This window comes from Seriola lalandi, unplaced genomic scaffold, assembly GCF_002814215.2.
Source record: "Seriola lalandi dorsalis isolate HSWRI2012SDOR001 ecotype SW California unplaced genomic scaffold, Sedor1 jcf7180002054561, whole genome shotgun sequence".
In the NCBI taxonomy this organism is placed as follows: domain Eukaryota; kingdom Metazoa; phylum Chordata; class Actinopteri; order Carangiformes; family Carangidae; genus Seriola; species Seriola lalandi.
Genome location: NW_019525114.1, coordinates 252,629 through 280,152, shown reverse-complemented (window position 1 = coordinate 280,152; position 27,524 = coordinate 252,629). Strand labels below are relative to the sequence as shown.

General features: G+C 40.0%; 3 protein-coding genes across 3 annotated transcripts in view; 1 reads left to right on the top strand and 2 right to left on the bottom strand.

The window, feature by feature from the left end:
* The window catches only part of LOC111662287 (zinc-binding protein A33-like), a 2,015-nt gene extending 1,565 nt beyond the window's left edge, over positions 1–450 (bottom strand). Inside the window, exons 1-2 of the mRNA XM_087176560.1 lie at positions 301–450; positions 6–207 (exon numbers count right to left, since the gene is read on the bottom strand). Of these exons, the coding sequence (XP_087032686.1) occupies positions 6–190 (185 nt within the window). The 5' untranslated portion in view covers positions 191–207; positions 301–450. The remainder of the gene's footprint in view (positions 1–5; positions 208–300) is intronic.
* A 1,736-nt stretch (positions 451–2,186) lies between these two features.
* nol8 (nucleolar protein 8) lies at positions 2,187–12,501 on the bottom strand. Its single transcript, XM_023416159.2, is given in 18 exon segments — positions 2,187–2,920; positions 3,542–3,624; positions 3,954–4,018; positions 4,337–4,475; positions 4,567–4,898; positions 5,429–5,509; positions 5,614–5,752; positions 6,297–6,396; positions 6,567–6,680; positions 6,898–7,101; positions 7,249–7,428; positions 7,430–8,715; positions 9,251–9,513; positions 10,431–10,729; positions 10,935–11,091; positions 11,808–11,886; positions 12,126–12,188; positions 12,369–12,501. Coding segments are annotated over 18 exon segments (3,765 nt in total). The 5' UTR covers positions 12,490–12,501; the 3' UTR covers positions 2,187–2,860.
* Positions 12,502–14,036: 1,535 nt separating this feature from the next.
* The window catches only part of cenpp (centromere protein P), a 92,560-nt gene continuing 79,072 nt past the window's right edge, over positions 14,037–27,524 (top strand). The window contains exons 1-6 of the mRNA XM_023416105.2: positions 14,037–14,112; positions 14,645–14,797; positions 15,013–15,167; positions 15,449–15,537; positions 17,933–18,021; positions 24,407–24,503. Of these exons, the coding sequence (XP_023271873.1) occupies positions 14,646–14,797; positions 15,013–15,167; positions 15,449–15,537; positions 17,933–18,021; positions 24,407–24,503 (582 nt within the window). The 5' untranslated portion in view covers positions 14,037–14,112; position 14,645. The remainder of the gene's footprint in view (positions 14,113–14,644; positions 14,798–15,012; positions 15,168–15,448; positions 15,538–17,932; positions 18,022–24,406; positions 24,504–27,524) is intronic.

Below are 27,524 nucleotides of genomic sequence, written 5' to 3'. Positions count from 1 at the left end.
CCAGGTTTAAAGGTGGTTGTTCTCTTGAAGATCTTCTCTTACAAACTGGACACTCACGTGTTGGTTTCTCTCTCCACCAGCTCTTCAGACAGTCTTTACAGAAGCTGTGGCTACATGACAGAACAACAGGATCTCTAAAGACCTCATGACAGACAGGACAGCAGAAATCCTCCTCTGATCTGGAAGCCATTTAGTCTGTGAATGAAGCTGAAAACACAGCAGACAGGAAGTACAGTCAATCCTCTACTAACTTCAGTGAGACGTACTTTCACTTTGAGTCGTGGTTTTTGTCAAACTCACCTTCAGTGTGGAGTTTCAGCAGGTTGAAGCAGCAGTGTTGTAGTTTCCCACGTCTCTTTCCTGTAGCTGGACTCACTCAGAGGAAGTTGTTGGTTTGGTCTGAAGGTGAATCTGATCATCTGTTTTTCAGTCTGTGTCTCTTTAGTGAAGAAGAACAAACTGTTTCCTGGTTTGTCTCATGCGACTCAAGTGAGGGGTGGAGCTTCGTCAGATCTCCTCTAATAAATGTTATTGCTTCACCAGTTATACAGGGGTGTGTTTCATTCTAAACTATTGATTCCTTGCAGGAGTGTAGACTGATAGTGTCGCTTTGGTGATCTCAGTTTTAGAGACTGACCTCAAAGGTGAACAGCTACAAGATTTTCATGCTGACAAAACAGATTCTTCTGGTTTTTATTTAATCTGTTCTTTTTTTTCTTCTCACAAAATTTATTAAGTGACAAAATGTTGCTTTTCTCACAGAGCTTAAGGTTTGTGAGACTTTGCTGCCTCCTTTAATCAAACTGTACATAAAGAGAGAGACAGATACAGTCTGTATTGAGACAAATGAATTGTACATTTCTCTCACCTGAAAATACCTTATTACTAGGGCTGCCAAACGATTAAAATGTTTAATCTGATGAATCACAGGGTAGCTGTGGATTAATTACGTTTAATCATCATCAATGTATCAGGAGCAGAATCCCAGTCCAGTCCTCCCCAGTGATGGACCAGCACCTGCCTTTTCTTCTACATCTGGCCTCATCAATCATCAACAACCACCTTACAGTAACACCTCGTAGTATTATTCCTGCACATAACAGATATTTTTAATACTATGATGTTTTGCACATCCTGCTCCGCAGTTTTGTCAGCACTTTTGTACATAATTGTTTTATTTTTTCAATATGTGTATCTATGTATATTTATTTTTGACTGTTGCAGTATTTTATCTTATTATTATTTCCTGTTAATGTGTTTATTGGATACTGCATCAAACAAGCCAAATATTTTGTAAGTAAAAACCTACCTGACAATAAACCTTATTTTCTGATTCTGCCTTTGTGATCATGTCATCATCCCCTCCTCATGCTGCTGTAGCCTGACACACTGTGTCATGCAGTATTCCCTTGCCTTCATATTTTTTATAGGTAAATAAAAACACTGTTTGTATTACAAGCACTCATAATTTGTTTCACTGCTATCAACAATTTTAACTATGAACAATAAATGCACCTACTCTTTTATGCAGCAGTCTGCTGAGGCAGCAGCATGTCAGACACGAACACAAGGAGACTGGATAAGCTGGTCAAGAAGACTGGGTCTGTGCTTGGCAGGAGTCTGGACTCACTCAGGACTGTTGTGGAGAGATGCATGCAATGTAAGATGGAGGCCATCTTAGACAATATCAACCATCCTCTCCACAACCTTCTGGCAGGACAGAGAAGCAGCTACAGGTGCAACAAACATCTCATCTCACTGCGCTGCAGGAAGTGGACTAATCTAATTATTATTCTTCATTTGTTATTAACTGTTTTTATTCTTATTCTTATTATTATTATTATTATTATCATCAACAACAATTAACTAATGGACACATGAATTTCGCCTAGGGGATAAATAAAATATCTATCTAAGTTTAACAGTAGCAGCACGCACAGTATAGAAATCACAGAACACATTGAAGTTTTTCCCCTGAATTTGTAATTAATCACAAGACTTTCTATGTCGGCTGAAAAAATGATAGAAATGTTTAAATGTGGCCGTCCTTCAACAGTGACAATTCAGGATCTAGTGATGGATACTAGAGTTTGTGCTTTTCTAATTTGTCTTATGTACTTACCAATTTAAATAATGAAAACACTAATTCACCAAAGTGTCCCTTAAGATTCATCATGAGGCAGATGGTAAATATGAAAATCTCATTTGATTTATTTTACAGCACAAAGTGACACTGAAGCTTCTCATCAAACAAACTGTGAGGCAAAGACCAAAGTCCACAATGAGATAAGTCGTTATCAGATCACAACAATCTGATGACATTCCTCCGTTTCCAGCCTGGAAATATGAAGTGACGTATGGAGGACCAAAACTGACCAATTAAAACAAAGAATAAACAGAACGGCCAAAATACATAGAAAAACAAATGGCTATGCATCAAGAAAACCTTTCATATTTAATTTTATTATCAATGCACTTATTTCTCTGTTCATTTGACCATTTTGTTTATTTGTTTATTTCCTAATTGGCTGCTGCTGCTGATTGTCCATCAGTTCATTAGCAGCATTTGCTTCTGTGGCAATCAACAAAAACCACATACATCTGTTTCAATAGGAGGCTTCGACCACAAAATACCTCTCAGGATTTACTAAAATAAAAAATTTATCTGATATTCTGATGATCTCAAACTTTCACTTTAGGTCTGTGTCTTCAGCTGCCGTTTGGTCTCCGTCCCGCTGATTGTTCAAATCAGTCTGTGCATAATATAGCATCAAGTGGGAGAAATAACCTGTCAGCCCTGAACTGTAAAGTCCAGACCATGGTGTGCAAACTGAAACCCAGACTTCATGTCCCACAATCCTCAGCTCTTCAGGGAGGACTTCAGTTTCCTCCTGGCATCCTTATGTTTCTTGCGGTACTCCTGCAAAAACAGACAGGAAGTAGAAATATCTTTACTAAATCTTCCCCAATTAAGGAGTTGATATTAGGTTCCGTCAATAACAATGTAGCTATATTATTTTTCAAAAATGTGAGAACCTAACATGTATGCAGATTTGTGAATGTGTGCAAACATTTCTAAATGTGTACTCTGTAAATTGAGCGTAAATGCATTTAAACTTCCAAGGGCCACAAATGAATAATTATTCTCTCGCTCGCTCTCTCTGCAGATGTGTGTGGAGATTTTTCTGTATGTTGAGGTTTTCTTTGCCCTGAGGCTCATGCTGTGTAATGCAGCAATTTAAAATGCTATCAGCCACAGTGACTTTATTGATACTACCACCAGATGGAGCCAAAGAAAATTAATTTTCAAATCATGCACACAATGGCTTTGAAAAACACATTAAAAACAAAGAAAAAAGTATTACTCATATACTGTATTTTAATACTGTTTGAGGTTTGGTTTAGTAACGAAGAGCACCCCACTACTCTTTGAAGCAATTTATCTTACAGTAGTCACTCAAACATATTTTAATAATGTATGAACATTTTCATCTGGTTGAATTCTTGACAAAGTAAACATGGCGAGACAACTGATGTGTACCTGTCTGAGTGCGCTCCTGCATTCCTCCCACTGCTCCCTCTGCTCCTCCAGCTGAGATGAACGAAAGAACAACCTGGGACCCTCTGATGGAGGAAAGAGAAGGTTTCAGATTACACACAAACTAAAATCACTGCCTCACGGTTGTAGTCGCAGTTGCAGTTTACATGCATGTTTGTCAAGATTCATACACACATATCTTCAACCCAGCAGCACAAACGAATTATACAATCACCACAGTTTCAAGGTGGGCACCCAAGATTAATGTCACCAGTTCAGTGTTCGAGCAAATGTGAAATATGGTCACAATGTCCCCTTCTGTTCCTGAGCTATAGCTTCAAATAATAGCCAGAAGTGTGGATATGATTAAATCAGAGTAATGAGTACTGAGGTCAGTGATGTGGCTCCATCCTACCTGTCAATCTGCTGTCTTCAGGGTAAAAGAAGAAGAAGAGATCGGTCTTTGAAGAAGTCTCCTCTCTGTGAACAGTAAAAAACATACAAACAAGTTCAGATCACACTGGTTTTGTACTGAAATGGATTTTTAGAATAATCTGCTCTGTGGCAATTACAGGTCAGTGGACTGATGATGCCACTATGAGCTCTGGGAAATTATGATAAACTTTTTTTTTTTATTTTATGACATTTTATAGACAAAACAATTAATGAATTAATTGAGAAAATAATCAGCAAACTACTAACCAATAAAAACAGTCAGTTGCAGCCCTAGTAAAGACCCTTTGAGTTTAGATGTAAAACTAATTAGTGCATTTTACATAAAATCTTGATTTTTCTCACTCTGTGGTTTTAGCAGTAGTGTTGCTTTGCTCCTCATCTTCCTCCTGCTCTTCCTCTTCCTCCTCTGAGCTGTCATGGAAACGTGGGTCTTGTTGCCATGACACCTTTGGAGCCTGGATGCTCTCCACCTTGTACTCTGCTGGCAGAGGACAACAACGAGATTACAAAAATTGGGGAAACCAATATTTACTCTGAGACAGTTTGAGATAAATATTTACGATTTAACATACCTGTCTCTTTACTTCCTGTTTCTGTGTCATCTCCAAAGAAGGAAAACTTAAATCCAGATGACTCCTCATTCTCTGCACTGGGATGAGTCGGGACGAGAGATGACAGCAGGGTCGGCTCTTCATCTTTCCCTCCTCCTTCCTCCTCCTCCTCCTCCTCCTCCACCTCCTCCTCCTCCTCTTGGTCCCAGTTTGTCTTCTCTTCTCCTCCAGTGACGTCATCTTTTGTCTGACCAAACACGGCCTTCAGGTCACCGGACACGTCGAAATAAATCTCTTTAGAAACCTCTGGAAGCTTCTGAGCCTCTTCCCTCTTTTTCCTTCTGGCTGACTTGCTGTGAAGACAACAGATCACATGACAGTTAGAGAACATTTTAATTGATTAAGTTCTTTTGTGGTTTTCTATTTGATGACTTTAAACTAATAAATTAATACAAGACGACCTCCAGCAATACATCATTATATTACTGTTTTGACATTTAGCCATCAGCCCTGTTAATATGTGGTGTGCCACAAGGCTCAATTCTGGGCCCCATCCTGTTTTCTAAATACAGCAGCTTTTAAAACCTTTTGACACTTAATTTTATTTATAATATATAATATATTTATTTATAATTTTTTAGAGATTTAATTTTAAATGGATTAAATTGACTTCACTGAAAGTCAGTTCAGTTACTTTTTTTTTTTTTACAAATCCAAGAATAAACTCTTGATTTATATACTCAAAGACCACTGCACAGAGTAAGCACTGCACTCTCATCGGATTCATGATGCACAGTTGAAAAAAAACGATCTAACAGAATTACCAGAATTCATTCAAAAACAGAGAATCTTGCCTAATCCTCAACAGTTTCTGTGTTCATACCTCTCCTTGATTTCATCTGTTTTGGTCTCAAATGCAGCATGTTCTTCTCTGCTGGGGTCATAATGCAGCGCCGAGACATCTCTGCAAACATACACATTTAAATTTTTTTTTAATTTAAGCTGTTGAAATACAAAGTTCCAGTTCAGAAGTGGCTGTAGTCCAGACTGTGCGTCTGCGTGGCTGACCTGAAGGTCTTGGCTTTGCTGGCAGTCTTGCTGCTGCAGGTTTGTTGGCTGCTGCCGAGGACGCTCTGCAAGATGGAGAGGTTCTTCTTCTTCTCCTCCTCCAGAGCCTCATCTTCGTCTGCCACGCTCCTCTTCCTCTCTGAATTACCAACAGTCAGGTTATTTACCAGCGAGAGATGCTGACAGGTTTCATTTCAGTGGAAGAAGTTATAAACATTCAGGAAAGAAAAAAAAAACAAAAAACAGCGTAGACTACAAAGAGCATCTCACACCAACAGGCAGTTGGTAGAAGAAGAAGAAGTAGAAGTGCAATGCCAGAGATATGTACTAATACAGGTTGTGTGAGTGAAGTGTACAAGCCTAAAATTTAAACTTTACAGCACAATTTCTTAAAACTGGATATCTTGATAATGACTAAATTAAACTGAAAATCTTCAAGCAGCATTAAAACATACTTAAACAGAATATAACATTCTCTTCCCAAGGACAGATCCAGATGTTTCCACTTCTACAGGATATGGTCCCATGTTATACCCCTGTAAATGTTAACAACCCTAGTATCTAGTGCCACATTCAGGATAATCTCCAAGGCTTCACAATTCATTTTCTCAACAAAAACTAAACAGAAAAATAAAGAAGGAAACAACATCTATTCTTCATCATAGTTTTGACCACATCCTCACCTGACTCTTCGCCTTTGTCCTCGTCCTCCTCCTCCTCCAGGAAACGAGAGTCCATTCGGAAACGCTCGTCTGTCCCGAAGCGAGACTGCAGCACCATCAACTGAACAACAAACAAACAAACAAACAAACAAACAAACAACGTAAGAGGAAGGTGTCCAGTCACAGTGTTACGATATTTCAGCCCTGTGTCCAGATTATCAGACGACACTGTGGATATAAAATCATAAATGAATCGAACCAGTGCAGCACTTTGAGAACTCGTTTACTCACCTTCTGACCTGCTCGACCTTCAAACTGAGGCCTGATGTCAAACCTCCCGCCATCCTCCTCTTCGTCGCCATTCTCCTCATCCTCACTGCCGCCAAACAGCTGAGGCCCCGACGGCTTCAGAAACAGACACACACACACAGTTAAACCACAGATGATTCATAAATAAGAGAAAACTATGTAGTTGCCATGATCAGTTAAAATTTTTCTGTGTTTTTATGATAAAAAATGTATTTCAGGTGAATAATGATAAAGAGAAACAGCATTTACATAAATCCACAGGTAGATTCTAGGTGATGTAATTATCCTCTGACCAGTTTCTCTCTTCACTCACCTTCTTCTCTTTTCTTGTCTTGTTCTCATTGGCTGATGCCTCATCACTTGTGGCTTCGTCCTCTGATTGGCTGTCCTGGAACAGGGTCTTCTTTGACATTGTGATCTCTGAGGTTGTCTGGCGCTTGTCTTCATCATCATCATCATCATCCTCCTCATCAGAGCCAAAGACAATGTGCTTCCCTGCTCCTGGTGTCGGGGCATCCTAATGCAGATTAATGATGTGTGTTAATGTTGCTCCAATCTGAAGACGTGTAAATATGCAATTTATGTAAAGCTTGTTCTCTCACACACTCACACACACACACACACACACACACACACACACACACACACACACACACACACACACCAGGTTGGACAGAGCTCCCTGGATGAGCTTCTTGTGTTCTTCAGCCTGTTTGAGTCTCTGCTGGATGGCAGCTAGTCTCCTGACGTTGGCCTTCCTCTGCAGCTCCTCTTCCTCCTCAGCTCCTAAAGTCACCCTGGAAGGAGCCCGCTCTTCTTCTTCTTCTTCTTCCTCTTCCCTCCTCCTCCTCCTCCTCCTCACTGGAGGAGGACTCACTGTGAGGAGCAGGGGGCGTTGCCTTTTTCCCAACACCTTCAGCAGAGATGATCTCTTGCTCGTCCTCGTCTTCCTCAGAGGCGGAGCTGGAAGATGAAGGTGAAGCCTTTGCTGCAGCTTTGGCTGTAAGACTGGCCTTCATCCTCTCCTCCTCTTCCTCCACCTCATCATCATCACTGCTAGAGGAGGAACTAGTCTCAGCTTTATTTGGAACCAACTTCTTCTCCTCTTCTACGTCTTTCTCTCCTTCCCCTTCCTCTTCTTCCTCCTCTTCTTCCTCCTCCTCTTCCTCCTCGCTCTCTGACGTCGTCTCCTCTACGTGTTTCTGTTCGCTGAGAGTCCTGCTGGTTTTGCCGTCAGCTGTTTTGCGGTCGACTCGAGGAACTTCAGAGTCCAGCTTCTGTTTTTTGACAGTACCTCCTCTTCCCTCCTCCTCCTCCTCCTCTTCCTCCTCCTCCTCCTCTTTGTGTCTCCTCTGGAAGTCGTTTGTTTCTGATCCCTCGCTCAATGTTTTAGTTCCCTGGAAGGCAGGCAGCGGTGCTGACGTGACTCCTTTTCTTTTCTTCTTTTTCTTCTTCTGTTCGTCATCGCTGCTGTCGTCCTCCATGATGGAGGCGAGGATATCCTCTGGCGTGGTGCCTTTCTTGGGCGCGGGCCGCTCCGCAGGGCTGGATATATGGTTAGTTTCTTGTTCGGGGCCGGCGCTGAGGATGCTGGGAGGTGTAGTTTCAGAGGTCTGCTGGGATTCTTCAGCTAGCCTTTGTAGATCAGCCAGGGAGATCTCCAGACAGGTGACATTAGAAAACATGGCTTCATAGTCAGAATCTGAACAGGAATCAGCTGATTCTAACTCCTCATCATCTTCATCTTCATCATCCTCATCACTATCTGATTCTGACAAAGCGGGTTTTACAACAGGGAGGGCTGCCATCCTCTTACTCTGCTTCTCCGAGCTGCTTCCTTGTTTCTGAGAACTCTGTTTAGCAGAATCCCCTCTCTGCTGTGCTGGTTTCCTGCAGGAGAGGTGATCTTCATCATCTGCTGAATCACCCTCCTCCTCCTCCTCTTCTACTCCAGCTTTACTTTTCTTTTTCGTCTTTCTCTTCCTGTCTGTGTTGTTCCCTGAGAGGTGCTCTGCAGCGGGCAGAGTCTGTTTCTCCTGTGATGGAGGAGGAGGAGGAGGTTTCCTGGAGGCAAAGAGTTCATCTGTGTCAGCTGAGTCATAGTCATCCTCGTCTTCATCATCTGGCCCACCTGGAATCACAGAGAATATTTATTTAAAATGTTTGTTGAATCAGTCAGTATATATCGTTATCAGATTTATTTAAATCTCAAATATCCATATCGCTATTGGCTGCAGTTATGAAGCAGAAACACAAGGAAGCAGCTTCAGTTTACTTTGATATGAAATAGCCAACAATGCTCATCGTGTATTAATATTATAATTATTTTTAAAGGGTCAGATTATTCTGAGAGACAAAAGATCGGCTGCTACTCTGAATCTGTATGTGTGAAGAGGGCAAAAAATAAATGGAACTATTTTCACTGATCTAGTTTCTATTGAGGAAATACTGCGGATGAAAACGGTCTCCAGTGTGAGGGGGGAATCATCCACAGAAACAGGATCAGTGGGTTTAGAAACCAGTGAACAGCAGACGAGTTTCAGGAGTGAGGAAATTTGTCATTAACTCAGTGCTACAAAACTTTACGGCTCACTAAAAGAACATCCGTATGGAAATGTTAACATTAAGCCTCTTTAAGAGAAACACTGATGAGAAAATTCTGTTACCTTTCTGCTGGGAACGTCCCGGCTTCACCAAGTAGTCGAGTCCAACCACTTCCAGGTTATCCTCCTCCACTCCCTGACAAAGTGCACCATGGGAGGTGTCCTGAGCCGCCACCAGTCTGCGGATTTCCTCGTCTGAATCAACATCGCCGTCAGTCAACGGGGCCCACTTCCTCTGAGCCGGTCGGTGGCTGGTTGGTAGTTGAAATCCGTTGGTGAAGTGATGAGACTCAGTGTGATTGACAGAGGGAACGGTCTGTTCAAACCTGAGAGGGAACAACAAGGAGGAGACAGGCTGATGAGAGCAGAGTAACACATCGTGTTGTCAAGTCACTCAAATTTCAAGTCCTTTCATTTTTTTAAGACATAAAATATTCATAATTTGTTCTTCACCACATTTAAAGCCATTTAAAACTTTAAATACCAACAGAGTAGACTGTGAATTAAGTTAACCTAATGTCATTTAGAAGTGAAGTGTATTTTTCCCCTAAATATGCAGATTACAGAACCTGTGACACTGGATTCAAAACATATTTGAGGATGTTAAATCAAAAACCAAAAGGAAAGTTTTGATCCAAAAAATGTATTGGTTCCTGCATCAAATCTTCTTAATCATGAGAATCGTAAACATGACTTAAAGCAACCAGTAGAAACTGAGAATCCTAGAAATACGAAAGAAAATTAAACCCAGCAGCGTGTTTTTGGAATCAACAAGACCAGTGAGAATTTATAAGAACATCAAAAACCATTAGGAAATTTTAATTAAATCAGGTCTCTCCTTTTTGAAACTTTTTGCACATTGGTTTTAGGCATAATTTCCATAATAGGAATAATCAATAGGAACTTTGGGGTTAGGATTAGTAAGAGTCAGTAAAAATATTCTAAAACCATTAAACTCCCAAAATATGGAATCATGGAAACCAGCACGGACTCCTGAAACTCTCTAAACTAAACTAGTACAAAGTTTTGGGAACTCCAGAAAATCCAGAAGGAAATCCAGAAGAACATTTAAAAAAAAAAAAATCTAAGAAACCAGTAAAAAAAAAAAATGTTAGAGATCAGTAAATCATTTTGAGAATCCCAGGAACCAGCAGACAATTCTAGATAGTACTGGGAACACTGGGAATCTCAGATGCCTTTCAGATTCCTGGAAAACAACATAAACGGAACATCACATCCTTACCTGGTTCTGCCCGCAGCATTATGGGAGTTGACCACATCTTTCCGACTCCTCTTGGGTCTTGGTGGCTCATACGGAGGGAACTCGCCCCGCCTCTTTTTGCTGATGTCATCATCCCCTCCCTGTACCTCCCAGGTGAGCTGGGTGACAGGTGTGGACTGGTCTGTGGCGTTTCGGTCCAGCTTGCGGATGTTGTGGCTGTATTTGGACGGGTCGTACTTCATGGTTCGAGCTTTGTTGCCTTTCTGACTCCTGAGCTGCAGGACGGGGAGGACTCGTCCGAATTTACTGACAACCCAGTCCTGAAACCAGAGAACCCAGAGGACTGTCAGCACCCCCACCCTCACACATGATGCTGTGCGTCACATAAAGCTGAATAAACAATAAACATTGAAATTAATTATGGTGAATGATGTTCATGGCCCCTTTGTGCTGAACTGTCATGTGATTATATTATCTTTTGAATTATTCTTTTTGCACAACTTTTGGTGTTGTAGATGAGCTGACCTTGTGTCCTGGTACTTCGGTCCCCGGCACCGCAGCCTTCATGGTGAAGTTGTCCACGCCGGCTTTGCTCAGGGAGTCCAGCAGCTTCTGTCTGTTGTCCTCAGCTGCAGGCGGCTGGAGGCGCTGCTCCACCGCCGCCTGCCGCTCCTCAGCCAGTCTGAGACACAAACGCCACAAACTCACTACACATTAAGATCAGGAGGAATCCTCTATCACAGATCAGCAGAGTGTTTTTACTTGGTAAACTCTCTGCTGCTAGAATGTGCTTGTTAAGAGTGCAGGGCCATTTGACAGGGCGTCATCCTACAGAACTACACATCCATTATCAAAACAAAATTTATTCAAGAGTTTCACCTATAATCATTTTGTAAGTCAAGAGACAGATTTTAGCTGCCAAGAGTCTGCAGCTGATCTGATCCTACATGTGTGTCCTGTTTAATCTGTAAATTCAGAGATGGAAATCAACTGGAAACTATTTCGATATACTACTAATTGTTTGAGAGCAGAATTTCAACTATTCTCTAGTTACAGCTTCTCCAATTTTCTCTGTTTTATATCATTGTAAACTAGATGTCTTTGGGTTTTGGACATTTGGTTGGACAAATCAAAACATTTAAATATGTTACTTTGTATTCTGAGGAACTATGACAGACATTTTTAAAAACTCTGACACTTAGCACACAAAATCATTTATCGAATAATTGAGAAAATAAATGGCAGATTAGTTAATTATTAAAAGTTAAAAGTTAATTAATAAAAATAATCGTTAGCTACAGCCTTAATTAAAATTAAATTGACTGATTGTTAATTATATCAGCTTCTTCTTGCCTCGTGAGTCTGAAGACTTTCATGGTGAGGTGAACATGGCTTTACCTGTGTAAGAAACTCTCCTTGGCTGTTTCAATCTGCAGAGTTCCTCCTTTCCATTTGGATTTGTTGAGCACCGTCAGACCTGAAGAGGAAACACACTGATCTCACACTGATGATACAACACAAGCTCCGGTGAACAGCTAAGAGAGGAGCTGGTCTGAGGTTACATACCACTAATTCAAGTAAAAAACTACCAAAGGAAAGAAAATATTTCAGCTGTTTCCAACACAAATCATTATATTGAACAATTTTCCAGCATTTCTCATGGTTTAAGTAAAATAAGACTTGAGGGCACAAAGAGCAGCAGCTCAGTTGACTCACATTTCTTTAGGTCAGCATCTGAGATGTCGATGTTAATGTAGCTGAAGGTTTTGTAAGGAACACCTGGAGGAGAGCAGTCAAAACACATGCAGGTCAATTAGGATAATTACTTAAAATTAAAATGTGTAAATTGCTGTTCAGCAGGTGATGAGTTTTAAATCTTATACTATATGAAACATTAAATATGGCATAAAAATTAACAGAAATAAATGACATTTGAATTTTTTTTATTTGATTCCTCACCCTCCTCGTCCCTCCTGGTCCGCAGCTCCACGTCCTGCACATCTCCAAACTTTCCGAATCGATCCTTCAGATCCTTCTGGGTGATTGAGTGGCTCAACCCACCGACGTACAGCCGCCGCATCGCTCCGTATCAACGACAACACCGTCACTGCACAGACAAAAAAACACAAAACACAAATGTCAGCCATGTTTACCTATACATCCTTCCATCCATAGACCATGGATGGAAGGAGACTTTGATGAACCATGAGGTTGTGAGTACTTGCACCTTAGCAGTGCCAGAAAGTTTTGATTAATCAATGAAAGGTTGATCAACTTCAAATCACAATTTTAATAATAACTGAACTGTCATTTCACTTAGTCTCAAATCTGAATACGGTCATGTTGGAGGCTATGGTTTGTGCTGCTGTTGAACTGTACTGCATTATACTCAGAGGTGCTATGCAAAAGTTTTAGATGTTTAGAATCTGATCCATCACACAACACCATCATGGAGGTTGTCTGATTGGTTCAGAACTGATTATACAGCAGAAAAACGAGCATACAGCCAAAAGAACGAGGAGTCCTGCAACAGTCAGTCTGGGATCACATGAGGAGACAGAAGACACTGAGACAGACTAGGCCCCAGAGGCTGTGGTAAATTCTCCAAGATGCTGGAACAAACTACCTGCCAAGTACTTTGAAAAACTGTGTGTAAGAAGAATCTGTGTTGTTCTGAAGGCAAAGGATAGTCAAACTAAATATTGATTTGATTTTGTTTTTTCTGTGAGCTGCACTTTAACGTTAATTGCTAAGTATAAAATAATATAAACTAATGGCAACATATTTGAGAGCATCCTCACTTCAGTCACTTTTTTAGTACTCCAGTATTTTCTAATTTTTTGTCCACCATATTTATGCCAATAAAGGTAAACTAAATATACCGAATATCTCTCACTATAATGTTATACAGTTCAATAATACAGTTCATAATGACAATAAAAGTCAATGAACACCTTTTTGACGCAGTTTAAACTAAATTTAAACATTATATCCATGAAGAGAGCACTTACTGCAGACTGCATATTCAAACGATCATTGACACACTCCCTGCGCTATGAGCTCTCTGATTAAACTGGCTTATAGCTGAGCCGATAGAGTTATCACGATCAAACAAACCGTCAGAATTATATCAACAGAAAAACCAACAAATGTTTACCTCACATGTATGTAGCTGGTGTTACCGTTAACTCTGTCCGGCGCTGCAGTCCTGTTGACTTTCCCTTCCGTGCTTGTTTCCGCAGATCCGAAATGTTCCGTTGTGATTTATTACAATTAGATTTTGAAAACAGCCATTATAAAATCACAAATAAAGCCAAAAGTCGGTGCTGATGCGTTTAACACTAAAAATGTAACGACTTATAACGTTTACTCGATAAAGAAATAATTATTTTCCTTGATTAATTTAGCTCAAACCGTAGTCGTTAGATACGACTTTCTATGTAGAGGGGGCTTCCGCTATTTTTTATATTAGACAGCTTTTTATTTCGTGGCTATTGACAATATAAAAGCAATAATTTGTGGTTCTACAATAAATATTTATAAACATTTACATTATTTGTATCTAAAGGGGGGCGCACTGTCTGACCAGTCTTCAGAGAGGCAATTTGTCCCCCCCCTCCAATTCGTGAGAAGTGGTAGAGTCCGCAGGGCGCGATGCTCCAAACTGTTTTGGTTGTTAGGATAATTAACTGAAATCGTTCAGGTGAGTAAAAGTGTTTAATTGTTTAATAAAACAATTTTGTATATGTGGATACAGAATCTTAAAGTTACTTTTATTTAAATAAGTTGACATTATAGCGAAGACGAGTACGGTAAGTTACTATTAGACGGTTTTTAAACGGCTAACCCATCGTAAAGTAATCCTAGCTAGTTAGATTGTAGTGTTGTGATTAAAACTGATGTAACCCAAGTCACTCTTTTTAGAGCTATTTATTTTATCGTTTAGACTATTAGAGAACCTTTTCGTGGGTTGGACGTGCATTCATACTTTAATTCAATGGGAACTGGTCCTTTACGTGAGTTTACCATTGGGTCAAAACAGTCAAATCTCACTTAGCATCCTGCCACCTCCTGCATATAGTACATTAGTTTTGCTCTTTTGTGACAGTTGTCTTACTGCCCTGTTCATGTTGTTTGCTTCGTAAGTTTTATGTTATGCAGTTTTTATGCTGTCTTCCTCCCTCAATAAAAATTCCACGTTATTCTTTTATTGAATCAGTTGTTTTTTGTGCCAGGATGGCGGAGAAGATGAGCGAGGAGAATAGAAAAGAGGTGGAAATGCTGGAGGCTCAGATCCATGGTCTCCAAGCTGAAGTTGTAGCTTTGAAGCGCCAACAGCAGGACAACCACATGGACATTTACTTCAAAGGACAAATGCAGGATGCCCTGTGAGTTTTTTTGTTCTCTTTCGGACTCTTTCTCACACTGATTGATTTTTTTTAACCTGTAGGAATTACCCGCATACAACCTTACACCTTAAAATGTAATTTTCCCCTTAAGCTTACTTAGACTTACTCTGGGAGGTGTAGTGGCATGTAAGTAACTAAACAATGGTAAACAGATGTGCTGCTCTGTTGTGATAGTGTGCCATTCATCTCCACAGGTCGTATATGTGTGGACAGAAACACGTAGGAGGGAAGGAGAAGGTGATGTCTAAGCTGAAGGAGGAGTTGGAGGAGCTGGAAGATGATCTGAAGCGGCAGACACAGTTGAATGGCATCTATCTGAGCAGCTGCACCAGAAAGACTCTGCAAAGCAGTAAGAGAACATCACTGTCTGAATCCAAAGCTTTCATTGTTTTCTGACATTTTATAGTTTAAATGATTTGTCAATGAATCAGGAAAATCACCAAATATCAATCAGAATAATTGTTGGTTGCAGCATTAATTCTTCAAATTTAGAGTATAACCATCAAGGTTGGATGTAAACAACTTTTAAACTTTTGTTTATATGCAAGAAAATACCACAGGGGCAAATTTCAGTTGGTCCCTTGGTATGTACTAATGTACTTAAACTGGTGTGATGTGTGTGTCTACTAGGTGACAGTAAGATGGTCCAGCAGGTCTGTGTATCAGGTCACTGCTCTGAACTGGTCTTCCAGGTGGAGTTCCAGCTCTCTGAGGCCAAGGTGAGTCTTTACAAGAGTTATTGTTCAAATAATCCGAAGAGACAGAAGAATTCGGGTTCAAACCATAGAGATACTCCCTCTGTCACCCCTCACCAAGGCACTATCCTGACAAGTGGAGTTGATTGATTGGAGTCTTTAGGCGCACTAAATTTATTAAAATATGTTTTAGCTATGATAAGAGTACTCTGATTGTCTTTGGAAAATGTTGCCTAGTTTTCCATATTTATGCAACAAAACGTTGATAGGATTGTAGTTTGGTGGGTGCTGGTGCTGTGTTGAGCCAGCAGAGAGAGACAGAGAGCCACGGTCAGTGGATCACTGACGGGGCACTGAGTGCACAGATTAGATTTTAGCTGCAGTCAGACACTAAAACCTCTTGACAATAAAAAAAAATCACTCTCAAGTGGAATCCAATCAGACATCACGCTAAACTGCGAAATAATGTCAGGTGAAGTCACTTTGGTGCTGCTGGCAACAATAACTTTTCAGGTTTAGATGTCATCTCTTCAGTATAAAAGAACAGCCTTTTAAATGTGTTTTTCTATTTAATGATCACTTCCACTAAGTGAAAGTTCAGATCATAGACAGTTATAAATACGACATTTTTTATATCACCTTTCATTGTTCATGCACAAGAATTATTCTGTTGCTAGAATATTAAATACCAAAACGTCAACCAGCATCAACAGTTATTCAGTCCATACCTTTGAGAAATGTAAACATGTTTTCTTCAAACCTCTTTTTGTTAAATGTTGTCTAAACACAAGCAGCTGTACATGATCTGTCTAAATAAAATACAGCTTCAAAATTCTGGTTTAAATCACTAACTATCTGATCAAAGAATAAGATTTCAATTTGGACTGTCACAGTTAAAGAAAATAATGGTTGACCCTTGACATCAGCCAACATTGTACATGTGAAGTCAGCAGTAATTGGGATTTTATTGTTGGGAGATTCTGCATTATTGTGATCTGTAAACCTCCCTCATGTCTTCTGGTTTTCATTCTAACTGGACCACCAGAACAGCTGGTTTTGTTGAGTGACTCCTTCTGCCTGGCTCATGAAGTACCATTAAAACTATATTTTTTCTTGTGAAGTTTTATCTTGTTTTGATAAAAACATTAATTATTTGGTTGTGTAATTTGGAAACAGAGACATTTTGTAAACACACACAGTCTTCTTGCCCTTTATTATACTTTGATTAATATTTACATTTTTTATTGCAACACAATGTGGGCTAGTACAACTTCCAATAATCTTAAAAATGTTTTGTTAGTGTTGTAACCCATTCGGGACCAATCACAGAAATGATTTATGGATCCCCAGATGTGGAGCTCCCATTTTTTTTAATAATGGACATGGATGTTTAAAGGAATGTGTCAACATTTTGGGGAAACATTCTTGTTATCTTTCCTCTTGAGAATGAGATGTTCAAAAGAAAATCAGATGTCTTTGTGTTACAGATGAAGCTGGAATCAGGGCACGATTAGCCTAGCTTAGCATAAGGACTGGAAGCAGGGGGAAACAGCTAGCTTGGCTCTGTTGAAAGTAAAAAAGAAACACCAACCAGCACCTTTAAAGAGGATAAACTAACATGTTGTATGAAACATGTAAAACCTACAATTTGTTGTTTTAGGGGCAGTTATGTACTGGACCTGTTTCTTGTTGAATAGTAATCAATGCAGTGACTGTGTGCAGCTTCTTGAAATCTTGTTGTTACTAAAGTTGCCATGTTTGGTACCATGGTGCCTGTATGAAGACTAAAACCAGAACGAGCGTTTTCACTGTTGTTATATAGTTCCAGCACTCAAATATTAGACTTATATTGTTCTTCTAATGAATACGCAGCCCTTGACTTCTTGTCTCTTCCTGCTAAATCTACAGTGTACTCTTCATTGCCTGAAAAACATTATTGTTCATCACAGCTCTGCTCCTCATCTAGTTGCAGACAAAGTTTACAGACGAAGCTGAGTTTTAATATTTGCTGTAAAGCAAAGTGAAGTTTTGTCAGTCTAAGGGAAAACATGAAGCAGAGGGAAACAGAGTTGAATGAAACTAATGCCGTAACTGTAAATAAACCTATAAGAGTAAAGTTAATCCAGTAAGAGGACATACACAGGTGGGAGCAGGCAGAGATGCCAAGAAAACAGCTGATGGCACAGACCTACAGTGTCTGTGAGATACATCAACAACAGAAATGAACAAACAATGGTCATAACTTTATGCAAACAACTTTTAAACCACTGTGCAAGGAAGTTTTATATCTGGTGATGGCAAAATATACTGTGTGTGTCATTTGTGTTGGAAATCATTGGATCTCCTGGTAAATAAACTAGCTACAGTGACTCAATGTGTTTTTGTTAAAAGAGTAATTGATAGTGTGTTTGTCCTGCAGGAGGGTCAGAGATCTGAGAGGACAATCAGTGATCTGAATGTGGTGATTGATGCCATTGACCTGCAGAACTTCAGCAGCTTCCTCTCTGGGTAAGAGCTAACACTGCATCACGTTAAGATGATTTGATTTTCTTCCAGCTGGAATTCCCTCTGTGAGTTGACACGTGTATCTGGAAAGAAGCTTTTCTTTAACAACAAACCTCTTCACGGTGATCAACCTCCACGTGATGGTGATCAGGAGTTTTCTTTGGATAAGAATATAACATGTTCTAATCAACATTAATCAATCAAAGGAATAGCATAAGGCACTGTTTCTATTTGCTGGAATTAAAGTTCCCAGGTAACCTTTGACCTCTGAGTAGGACATCACATCAAACAGGAAATGCATTGTCAGTCGAATGGGTTTCAGTTGTGAATGAGTGACCTGTGGTGGAACCCCACACCTTTGGGATGAAGGAACTAGTATGTGTGATGTCTTGTCCCCCACAGTGGAAGACAAAACTGTTTATAGTTGATCTGAACGGCCACACTTGTTCATCGCAGACACCACAATCGTTTAAATAACGAGATGACGACACATTCAAACAGACATTCATGCCGTTGCACTTGAATTTACAAGTTGTGTCCTGAATGAAAAAAGAGAGCTTGAGAGAGAAGGTCAAACCCCTCTTACTCTCTCACCTCCTCTCCCTGGCCAATCACCCTCATCAGTTTGTAACTTATTTACTCAGTCATGCTCAGTCCAACGCTACATATTTAATACCGAATATTATTCCTTTCAGGATGAAGCGGTCTGTTTAGTTTAACTCAAGTGTTTAAAGTAGAAGAAGAAGATGTCAAACTACAAACGCCTCTCATCCAGCTGAACCTCCTCACTCAAACCTTGACTCGTTCTCGCTCTGTTTGCTCTTCACTCACAAACAACAAGCCTCTCTCACGTCAGATAGTTTGACCTGTCAAACACAGGTGTGACTCGTTACAATCATGATGGCTGCATACCATTTCGGTGTGCTAGCTTACTGGCATGCCTACCTGTAAATGGAGCGCAGCCATTAATATTAGTTACACCTGTTCTTTTCCTGCTATGATTGTTCATAAAAAAAAAATATTAAAAAATACGTGAGCTGCATTTGGTCTTGAGGTTTACTCTGTGATGTCTGGAGCTTTAGTCACTGTTTCTTTCCTACCAGATGCTTTTTACACTGCAGGAAAAATGTTAATAATTATCAAAGCCAGTGGGTTACAGATGATCTTTCAGCACAGAATCTCTGTTTCACCTTTAATCTGAATTTTTAAACAGGTGTAATGTAACTGGACCTTTTGTGCCCTCTGTCTACAGTCAGGAGGACTCTGCTTGTGACACATATCAGTTCCAGTCGGGTAAACAGCAGAGCTCTCACTTTCTATGAGACATTTAAATCACCATCTGATTCTGGAAAAATTGTATTAGTATTAAGTATATTAATTATAAGTATTAATTCTAAAATGTCAAAATTCAGTGTATAAGCACTGCTTGTTTGTCAGTGCACAGTGGAGGAAATGAGGGCTTTGTACTGAACGGATAATCATGACACCAAACCATCTAGAACTAAGCCTGACGGATACTGGAATTTAGAAATTGATATTTTGTGTTGTGTTTAAAAATTTCAGTAACAACATTTTAGCTGATATGAATTTTTTAACGGAAACACATTAACACAAACATTTTAGATCCCTTAAAATTGATTTTCAAAGAATAGTGACCAAGATGTGTAGTGACAGATATGCAGAACGTTTTACGATGTAGAGCTGAACGTGTCAGCGCCCTCTGGTGGACAAACTATGTCACTAAGACACCTGACCTCAAGCATATCTTTGATATTTCTGTATTCTGTATTTGATAAATCTGTGATGAGATAAACTCAAACAAATATATATGCTCTACTTCTATTATCATTTATTAACACAAAATAAGTTTACAGACGGGTAAAGTGAGTTAGCACGTGGAGGTTTGTTCATCTTCCGCTGCCCTGGAGGAGCATTTAGCATTACACACAGTACACTTGTTCTTGTCATGTTTCATTTGTTGTTTTACACACTCACACACGTTTTTTTACAGTGATAATGGGGTCTTACGGTTCAGCATTTCACATGATAGATTTCTGTACTTGGGTTAGGGTTTTCTCTATGCTGTTCTCACTGGATTAAAGTGGGTCGAGCTCATTTGGAAAAAAGTGATGTCAGGTATTTCTGTGCACTAATCAGAATTGTTCACTAATTGAATCTTATGAAGGTTCAGGGATTGTTTGTGTATGTTGCCAGAGAGATGCCACTGTCAAACAAATCTGCTCAAGCCACAGTGATGAAGGGCTGTGTGGTTGTGGCTGTGGGTGCGATTGGAACTGTTAAACAAAGAATAGCAAAGAACTTTTGAACTTTTGTCAATTTACTCAGTAATATTTAAGGTTTTTGAGAAATACTCGTGAGGGGCTTTGAAACTGAAACTACGCTCAATGTTATTTTTTGTATTTGTCTTTAACATTGGAGGTGCTCTTTTGTAGTGTCTTAAAAAAGTGACCTAAGCACCATTTTGAAAAATTCTATACGAATTCTATATGGTTCTATATGAACCACAAAATATTTATGGTCACCTGCAACTGCCGCGTGTGTCAACTATGGTTATTGTCAATATACAACATATATATATTTGGAGTTTGTCACCATGCAACAAAACAGTTTGCCTTGAATCTGTGGTGAACTCCAGTCTCACTCCTGCTGGGCAGTGTTGCCCTGGGCATCAGCAGCACCTGCTTTGTTCCTGACTCCTATACGGTCCAAGTGATGCACCGTCCCAGTTGTGGTACATAGATGTGTGTGTTGTATGTGTTGTGTTTATGTGCTCAGGTGCATTTTCTGTCCTTATAAACACAATCTGCCAGAAAGTGTCTGCTCTACCAGTGGATCAGAACCACAGAGCAGAAGTCTGATTTGCTCTATATCTGAGGCCAAACCACATCTGGATTGTATGGTCCAGTCTGCAGAATCTGGCAAGAAACAGATGGAAAAATACTGGAGATAATGATTCTGACACACTGCTGCCTCTCTCTCTCTCTCTCTCTCTCTCTCTCTCTCTCTCTCTCTCTCTCTCTCTCTCTGCCTCTCTCTCTCTCTCTCTGCCTCTCTCTCTCTCTCTCTGCCCCTCTCCCTCTCTCTCTCTCTCTCTCTGTGCATGTGTTTGTTATTGTGTGTGTGAGAGAGAGAGAGGGAGCGTTAGAGTTTTACAGTCCAGATCTGACTGATAATCTTTGTTAAATGAAGCTGGTTGGAATTGTTAAAGATAAACACTGACTATCAGATTTTTATTTGTTTATTTTTCTTCAGCAGATACATCTGTCCTCCTGTCTCCCTGAAGTGGTTTTTTAACTTACACAGGCTGTGTAGTGAAACCCGCCTGTCAGTTCAGCTTCAGTCCTCCGTCAGTGTCAGTCAGGGCCACAGTGCTGTGTTGTGGGCAACCATGTAAGACGGCTGATAATAGACCAGAAACCTTAAGAGATGTTTGTTAATATGTTAGCCGTTGCGAGGTATAGTTTCTTGTGCATGTTTTCGCACAAGATCTTTACACGCTAAAGGAAATCGTGTTTACGTGTTCTCTTCAGTGTAATGTATCTCTTTTATTCAACTCTTTATCAGCAGAACAGTTTTCAGATCAAACTCTTCTAGCCCAACAGTGAGCAGGTGACTCTGACTTGGAAGCTCTGTTGACGCGTTGCATTTTGGGATGGACTCGAGGCAGACTGGATGATCTCAAACCATCCCAAAACACAGCGCTGCTCTTTTCATGTGGGGATTCAGGCCAATTGATCCATGAACCATTTTGACTGCGAGCCTGCAGTTGATGAAGCACTGATCCCGGCTGTCGGGGTCCTGCAGTACAGTTTGTGTTTCCTGGTCCAAGCCAGGCTGATAGTGTGAAGCCAAACTGTGCTGAGGTCAGAACAGCAGCTAGAGATATCAGTCAGCTCTGCCGTTTACTTTCAAGACAGCAGGCAACACTTGCAGAGTAAACAAGCATATATCTTGGACAGTGTAATTAAACTAGTGTTGATGTTTAGTCATGAATGTGTCAATGAATCTGTGATTTTGTTTGTGGGTAGTGCTGCAACATCCAATTATTTGAAGGGCACAAAGTCCTTAAAATCAAAGGAATTATCTTTGAGGGAACATAAAGGAGATCAGTGCATTTTATGGCGATCTACCCATTATATTAATAACGGTTGATAATGACACAGGAATCATCTTCTGGGTACCATGAACATTCAAAGCAAATATCATAGTAATTTCATATCAGAAGGTGTTAAGATATCTTGCTCTTGTTGGTCTTGTTGGATATCGATCAGGATTGTCTGTTTTTATTAGAAATTTACTGTTCGAAAGTGGGAAAATATTAAATATTTGATCTGTGACAAGACAATCATGATACCAAATCTAAGCCAATGATTAGCCTGGTGCTCAGTGAGACAGTGGAGCAAATTCTTCAACATAACTTAGGTCTGGGCTGCACAGGCTGTGTTTGAGTTTGTTTGACCAAATAGTTCTCATATGTTCCAATGACAGGCATCAATGTCTCAATTTAGTGTTGAGCTCTTTTTTTTTTTTTTTCTTTTGTTACCACCCAAAATGTGTCTGTAGCACAGAGTATCCAGCACAGTTTAATTATCCTAGTCAAAGAGTCGTTTGTTTAATTTGATCTTTTTTTCCACTGTTTGCTGTAAACAAATTTTACTGCTACTTTGGGATGATTAACTAAAAGCCTTTAGTATTTTCCAAGCCCACATGTTATTAGAATCTACAAGATAAGGCTTTTACATTTAATGTCAATATAGTCTGATTGGTTCTACACTGATGATATAATCAATCTGCATCATTCAGAACCGGTGGGACCGAATCAGTTTAATACAGCAATACCAAACCAGGGATCAGTCTCTCTCTCTCTCTCTCTCTCTCTCTCTCTCTCTCTCTCTCTCTCTATCTATCTCTCTCTCTCTTTCTCTCTCTTTCTCTCTCTTTCTCTTTCTCTCTGTGTGTCTTTTTGGTCAGGCTCCATTATATGGGAGGGTGCTGCCATGTTTCCATCAGCTCTGTGTGGAATAACAGTTGTCTGGAAACTTTACCCGACTGCCGTCTAGCCCCGGGCCCCCATGGAAAACTCTGGAAAGCCTTTAGCAGAATGTCCCAGGTTCATTTAGACAGAGTGAACCAAAACAAAGTTTTTTTTTTTTGTTGCTGGTGTCATTGTAATAAATAGCATGCTGTATATCAGGAAGCATTTTTTTCAGTTTTTGGGGTGGTAGTTCAGGATTTACTCTGCTTGTTTTTTGTATGAATAGTAAGAGCATTTGGAGATACAACGAGGTCATGCTATTTGGACATATTGTATTAATTATAACACCTTTTTAAAAGGACCTTTTATTCTTTTGTTAATTTAGGTCACCCTAAAGTCAATTCATTATAACATACTTGAGCCTGCTGTTTGTCCACATTGTTGGAATAGTGAGACATAGACAGACTGCAGTGAAGATCGACTGCCTCTGTTGATTTTTTTATATAAAAAATAGCACATTGGGTCAATTAGCATAGTTGAATAATAGCATCTTACTTGTTTAAAGTTTTCATGTTGTTGAGTGAAAATCAAATTCTTCATCACAAACCCTTTTCCTGGTTTTCTTTAGTTTGCCATTTCAGCATTCAAAGTTTAATCCAGATGGATTGTCCAGAAACTTTGCACACACGTAGATTTGTGGTTCCAAGACGATTTATCCTCATGACTTTGATAATCCCCTGACCTTTTACTGTAGTGCCACCACCGGGATGAAATTTTAATTTGTCAAAAACACCTTGGTTTATGACCAAATAGCTGCAGTATAAATGACGTGCCCATCACCCTCAGCTGCTTCTTTGTTGTAATTTTAAATGACAGCATGCTAACATACTAAACTATGTATCTGGCTGGCAGCAAATACCTGGTTGTCATGTTACTATGGATACACATACCGGCTAAACATCAGCATGTTAACATCGTCAGTGGGAGCATGTAAACGTGCTGAGATTAGCATTTAGCTCAAAGCCAAGCTGTAAAGTACAGCGTCACAGAGTTTGGCTTTATACTCTTTTTAGAATTATATCTTTTATCAACATTTTCTGGCCACATGTTGAGACCTCAGGCAGTTCAGTGTTGATGGATTACAATAGCACCCTGTGGGATTTGGTGGAGGCAGCACTAATACATTTGCTTAAGAAAGTTGTTGTAATATTTCTTTAATGGACATCTGACAGTGAAGGGGCAGACAGGAGAGAGAGAGGGGCATGACATACAACCCACACCCCAGGCGGTATTAAACAGTGGACGTTGCAGTTATGTGCCATGTAATGTTACCATTCAGACACCTGGGGCATTTAAAAAACAATCCTAATGATGTGACCAATGTGATTTCAGGGTGGAAGAAAGCAGGGATCTTTTGCTGTTCTTCAGGACTCTAAGGACCTACGCAGACAGATTTGATGACCGGTGCAGAACCTTCCAGCACTTCCAGGTAAGTGAAGACAAACCTTGGAAATGGACTTCAAACTGGCTGCTTCACCTTTACACACTCTTTCCTGTTGCTCACACTCTTTCCTCCTACGCAACATATTGAATGCCACTGATGACATGGCAGTGGGATGGCAAAACATGGCGGTATTTTGGCCCAAAGAGATTTCCACAGCTTCTCTTTAATTGTTTATATATGAGTCCAAAGACGTGATACATCCTGAATTCCACCAGTGTGGAGAACAGATGGTCCATCAGTCAGTGTGAGGGCAGGCGGACTAAAAAAGGAAGCTTCAGGTTGCAATTCTTCTTTAACCTCCTGCTTGACTCCTGCTGGGTTTCACCCTTATCTGTCAGTGGAGGAACCATGTTGTCTTGTCCGACTAGAGTTCTGAGGGTCAAACCTGAAGGTCTGGGTTTCTCTTTGTGGCCCAGAATGAACTGGCTTCAGGTTTACATTTCAAAATAGCAGTAAAACTCAGACAGTGGCTTTGCTTTCCTTTACCGCCCACTGTTCCACCCACAGGACTTGAGCTTTCCCCAGCAACCAGGAACCTTTTGAGGAACTATGCGGTTTCGGCCGCGGGCACCATGGTCTAAATTTAGTTCCAGGGTAATTGATCGATCCTCGAAAAAGTCCCTGGTCGTGGGGTAGTACTTTCCAAAGGTTCAGGAACTTTGGGGGAGTGGTCTGCAGTGCTGGACATTTCTGACTGGTGCATTTTATTTCGCCTGCGATGTTTAAAAGTCTGCAGCGAGAGAGCACTGAGCGAGCGAACACATTCTCCACACCGCGAAACAGGTCCGGGAGAAGGTAAAAAAAAACTGAAACAGGACTTCAAAAAAATAAAATAGAGGACCACAACAACTGGAGTGGCTAGGGTTGCCACTCGTCACGTATAGTACGGGATCGTCCCGTATTTGAAAATAAAATGCTGCGTCTTGTATTGAATATATACAGGTCGCAATTTGTCCCGTATTTTCATTCAGGTTATGTCCTCAAAATGCTGTGAATAATGTCAGTTAATAATTTTGCATAATCCTCCCGGGACTTTAGGCTGCGATGGAAACGCAGATACCAATGGGCCAAAGGAACCTTTTAGTTCCTGAAGAAAAGTACCTGGAATTAAAAGTTCCAGGTACTTGTCTTTTTGATAGAGGTGAAATGTGTCACAACATACCATAAATGAAGCATTGTGATGCCAAAGAGATGCCCTGGTTAGCTTGCTCAATGGCGACTTACAAACTAAGATATAGAAATCCTGATCAATGCTGTTCTTCTGGACAGCTGCGAGATGAGCGATAGTTTGGAAATATTTAATTTTCAAGCCTAAATTTGGGTAAGTAAGCAGAGAGATACAGCAACTTGATTGATGGCTGATATATATAGAGATTAATACGATAGATTTACCAGGTAGATACTCAAGATATTCAAGCTTAAACAGTAGGTAGGTAGATAGACAGATGGGATGCAATACAATTAGATAGATAGATAGATTGATAGATGGATAGGATGTGATACTGATAGATATATATACTCTAGAAATGTAGATGTCTCTCGACACATCTGTAAAAAGTGCCACATTATACAGTGGCTAATGTTTGCAAACTGCATATATTCAGGCTGATGAAAGAGCAGAAGAATTACGGTCAATGCAGTGGGTGTGAATTAGTGTGGGCATGGTAAATATCAGGGTGGGACTTTATTGAAGAGGGAGCACTAAAATGTCAAATAGTAAATCAAACTGCAGAGGCAATATGGAACCTATTCTCCTGTTTACTTGGAGAATGTAAAGTTCTGCCAAGTTGGCTTGGCTGAAGGAGGATTAACCCACATTTTCCATACTTGCCTCTGTGCTCTAAACCCTTATTTTGCTTTACTTGCATTTTCTTCAGTGTTATTATGGAAAAATGTAATTCCCATTGTAACTGTTCTGCTGTAATGTGGGCAGTGCCTTGTATGCTGATTTCCATGCTTTAATGACAGTCAGACATGAACATGTATTTAGAGGAATAAACAAATAAAAATATAAAACAAAGGGTTCACATACAGTCCAGGCCAGGAGTCTTAACATTTTTGTTACTGGTAGACCACGGCATTAAGCAGGCAGTGACTTTAGGAATACAGAACTGCAGATGATGGTTGGCTACATACCCGTTAGAAACCACAGACATTTATAAGCATGTGGCCAATCACTGATTAGTATATCTCCATCCAAATATTGGTGTTAAATGTCTTTGCATATAGATGCATAAACGTGCAGATTCTATAGTCAGCCAGTCAGTCAGTTGTTTTTGTTGTGCTAGCAGTGTGGCTTAAAGATGGCGATATCAATATCAACAGTTTTAGCTAGAGCTCTAATGAGATACCATTTCTAATTCATCTCATAGACATGTCTGTATTCACATTTCGAATCTGGAGGTTGTGTTGTCATTGAAAGTACACCAAATTATGTCAAATTGTCTTTATAATCCTCTCCCATTATCAGTATCTTGTACTGTTCTTTCAGTTGAAATCTTTGGTACTGTGCAGTTTTAAGAACATTTCATTGTTTAAGTTGTATGTGGGCTTGAGTTTCTATACTTTGACAAGAATAGCTGTTCATTTTCAGGTGTATCATGGCTATAGTAAATTTTATGGAAAGTTCTTTGTTACGTGGATATCGTATGGTGGCTACATTTGTAGGGTCCGTTGCTACCCAATAGCTGATGGTGCATTTCCTCAAAAATGTAACTCCACCTCTGGGTGGAGATTGTTCACAGTGAAGATAAAATGAAGGAAGTTGAAGAAATCGTCAGTTATCTCTTGCTTTCAGAAATACAAATCGAACAAAGACATCTCCACTCAAACCTTATTAAGTAATGAACGAGCGCAAGCCTTCAATTTATTATTCTTAAGTATATCACAAAGTGAATGAAAGAATGTAAACACAGTTACTGTGGGAAAGCATGATACACGAGTATCATGTTGTGTTGGTGCTATCTACAGGGGAAATTATAACCTATGCCATAAAGAGCTGCAACA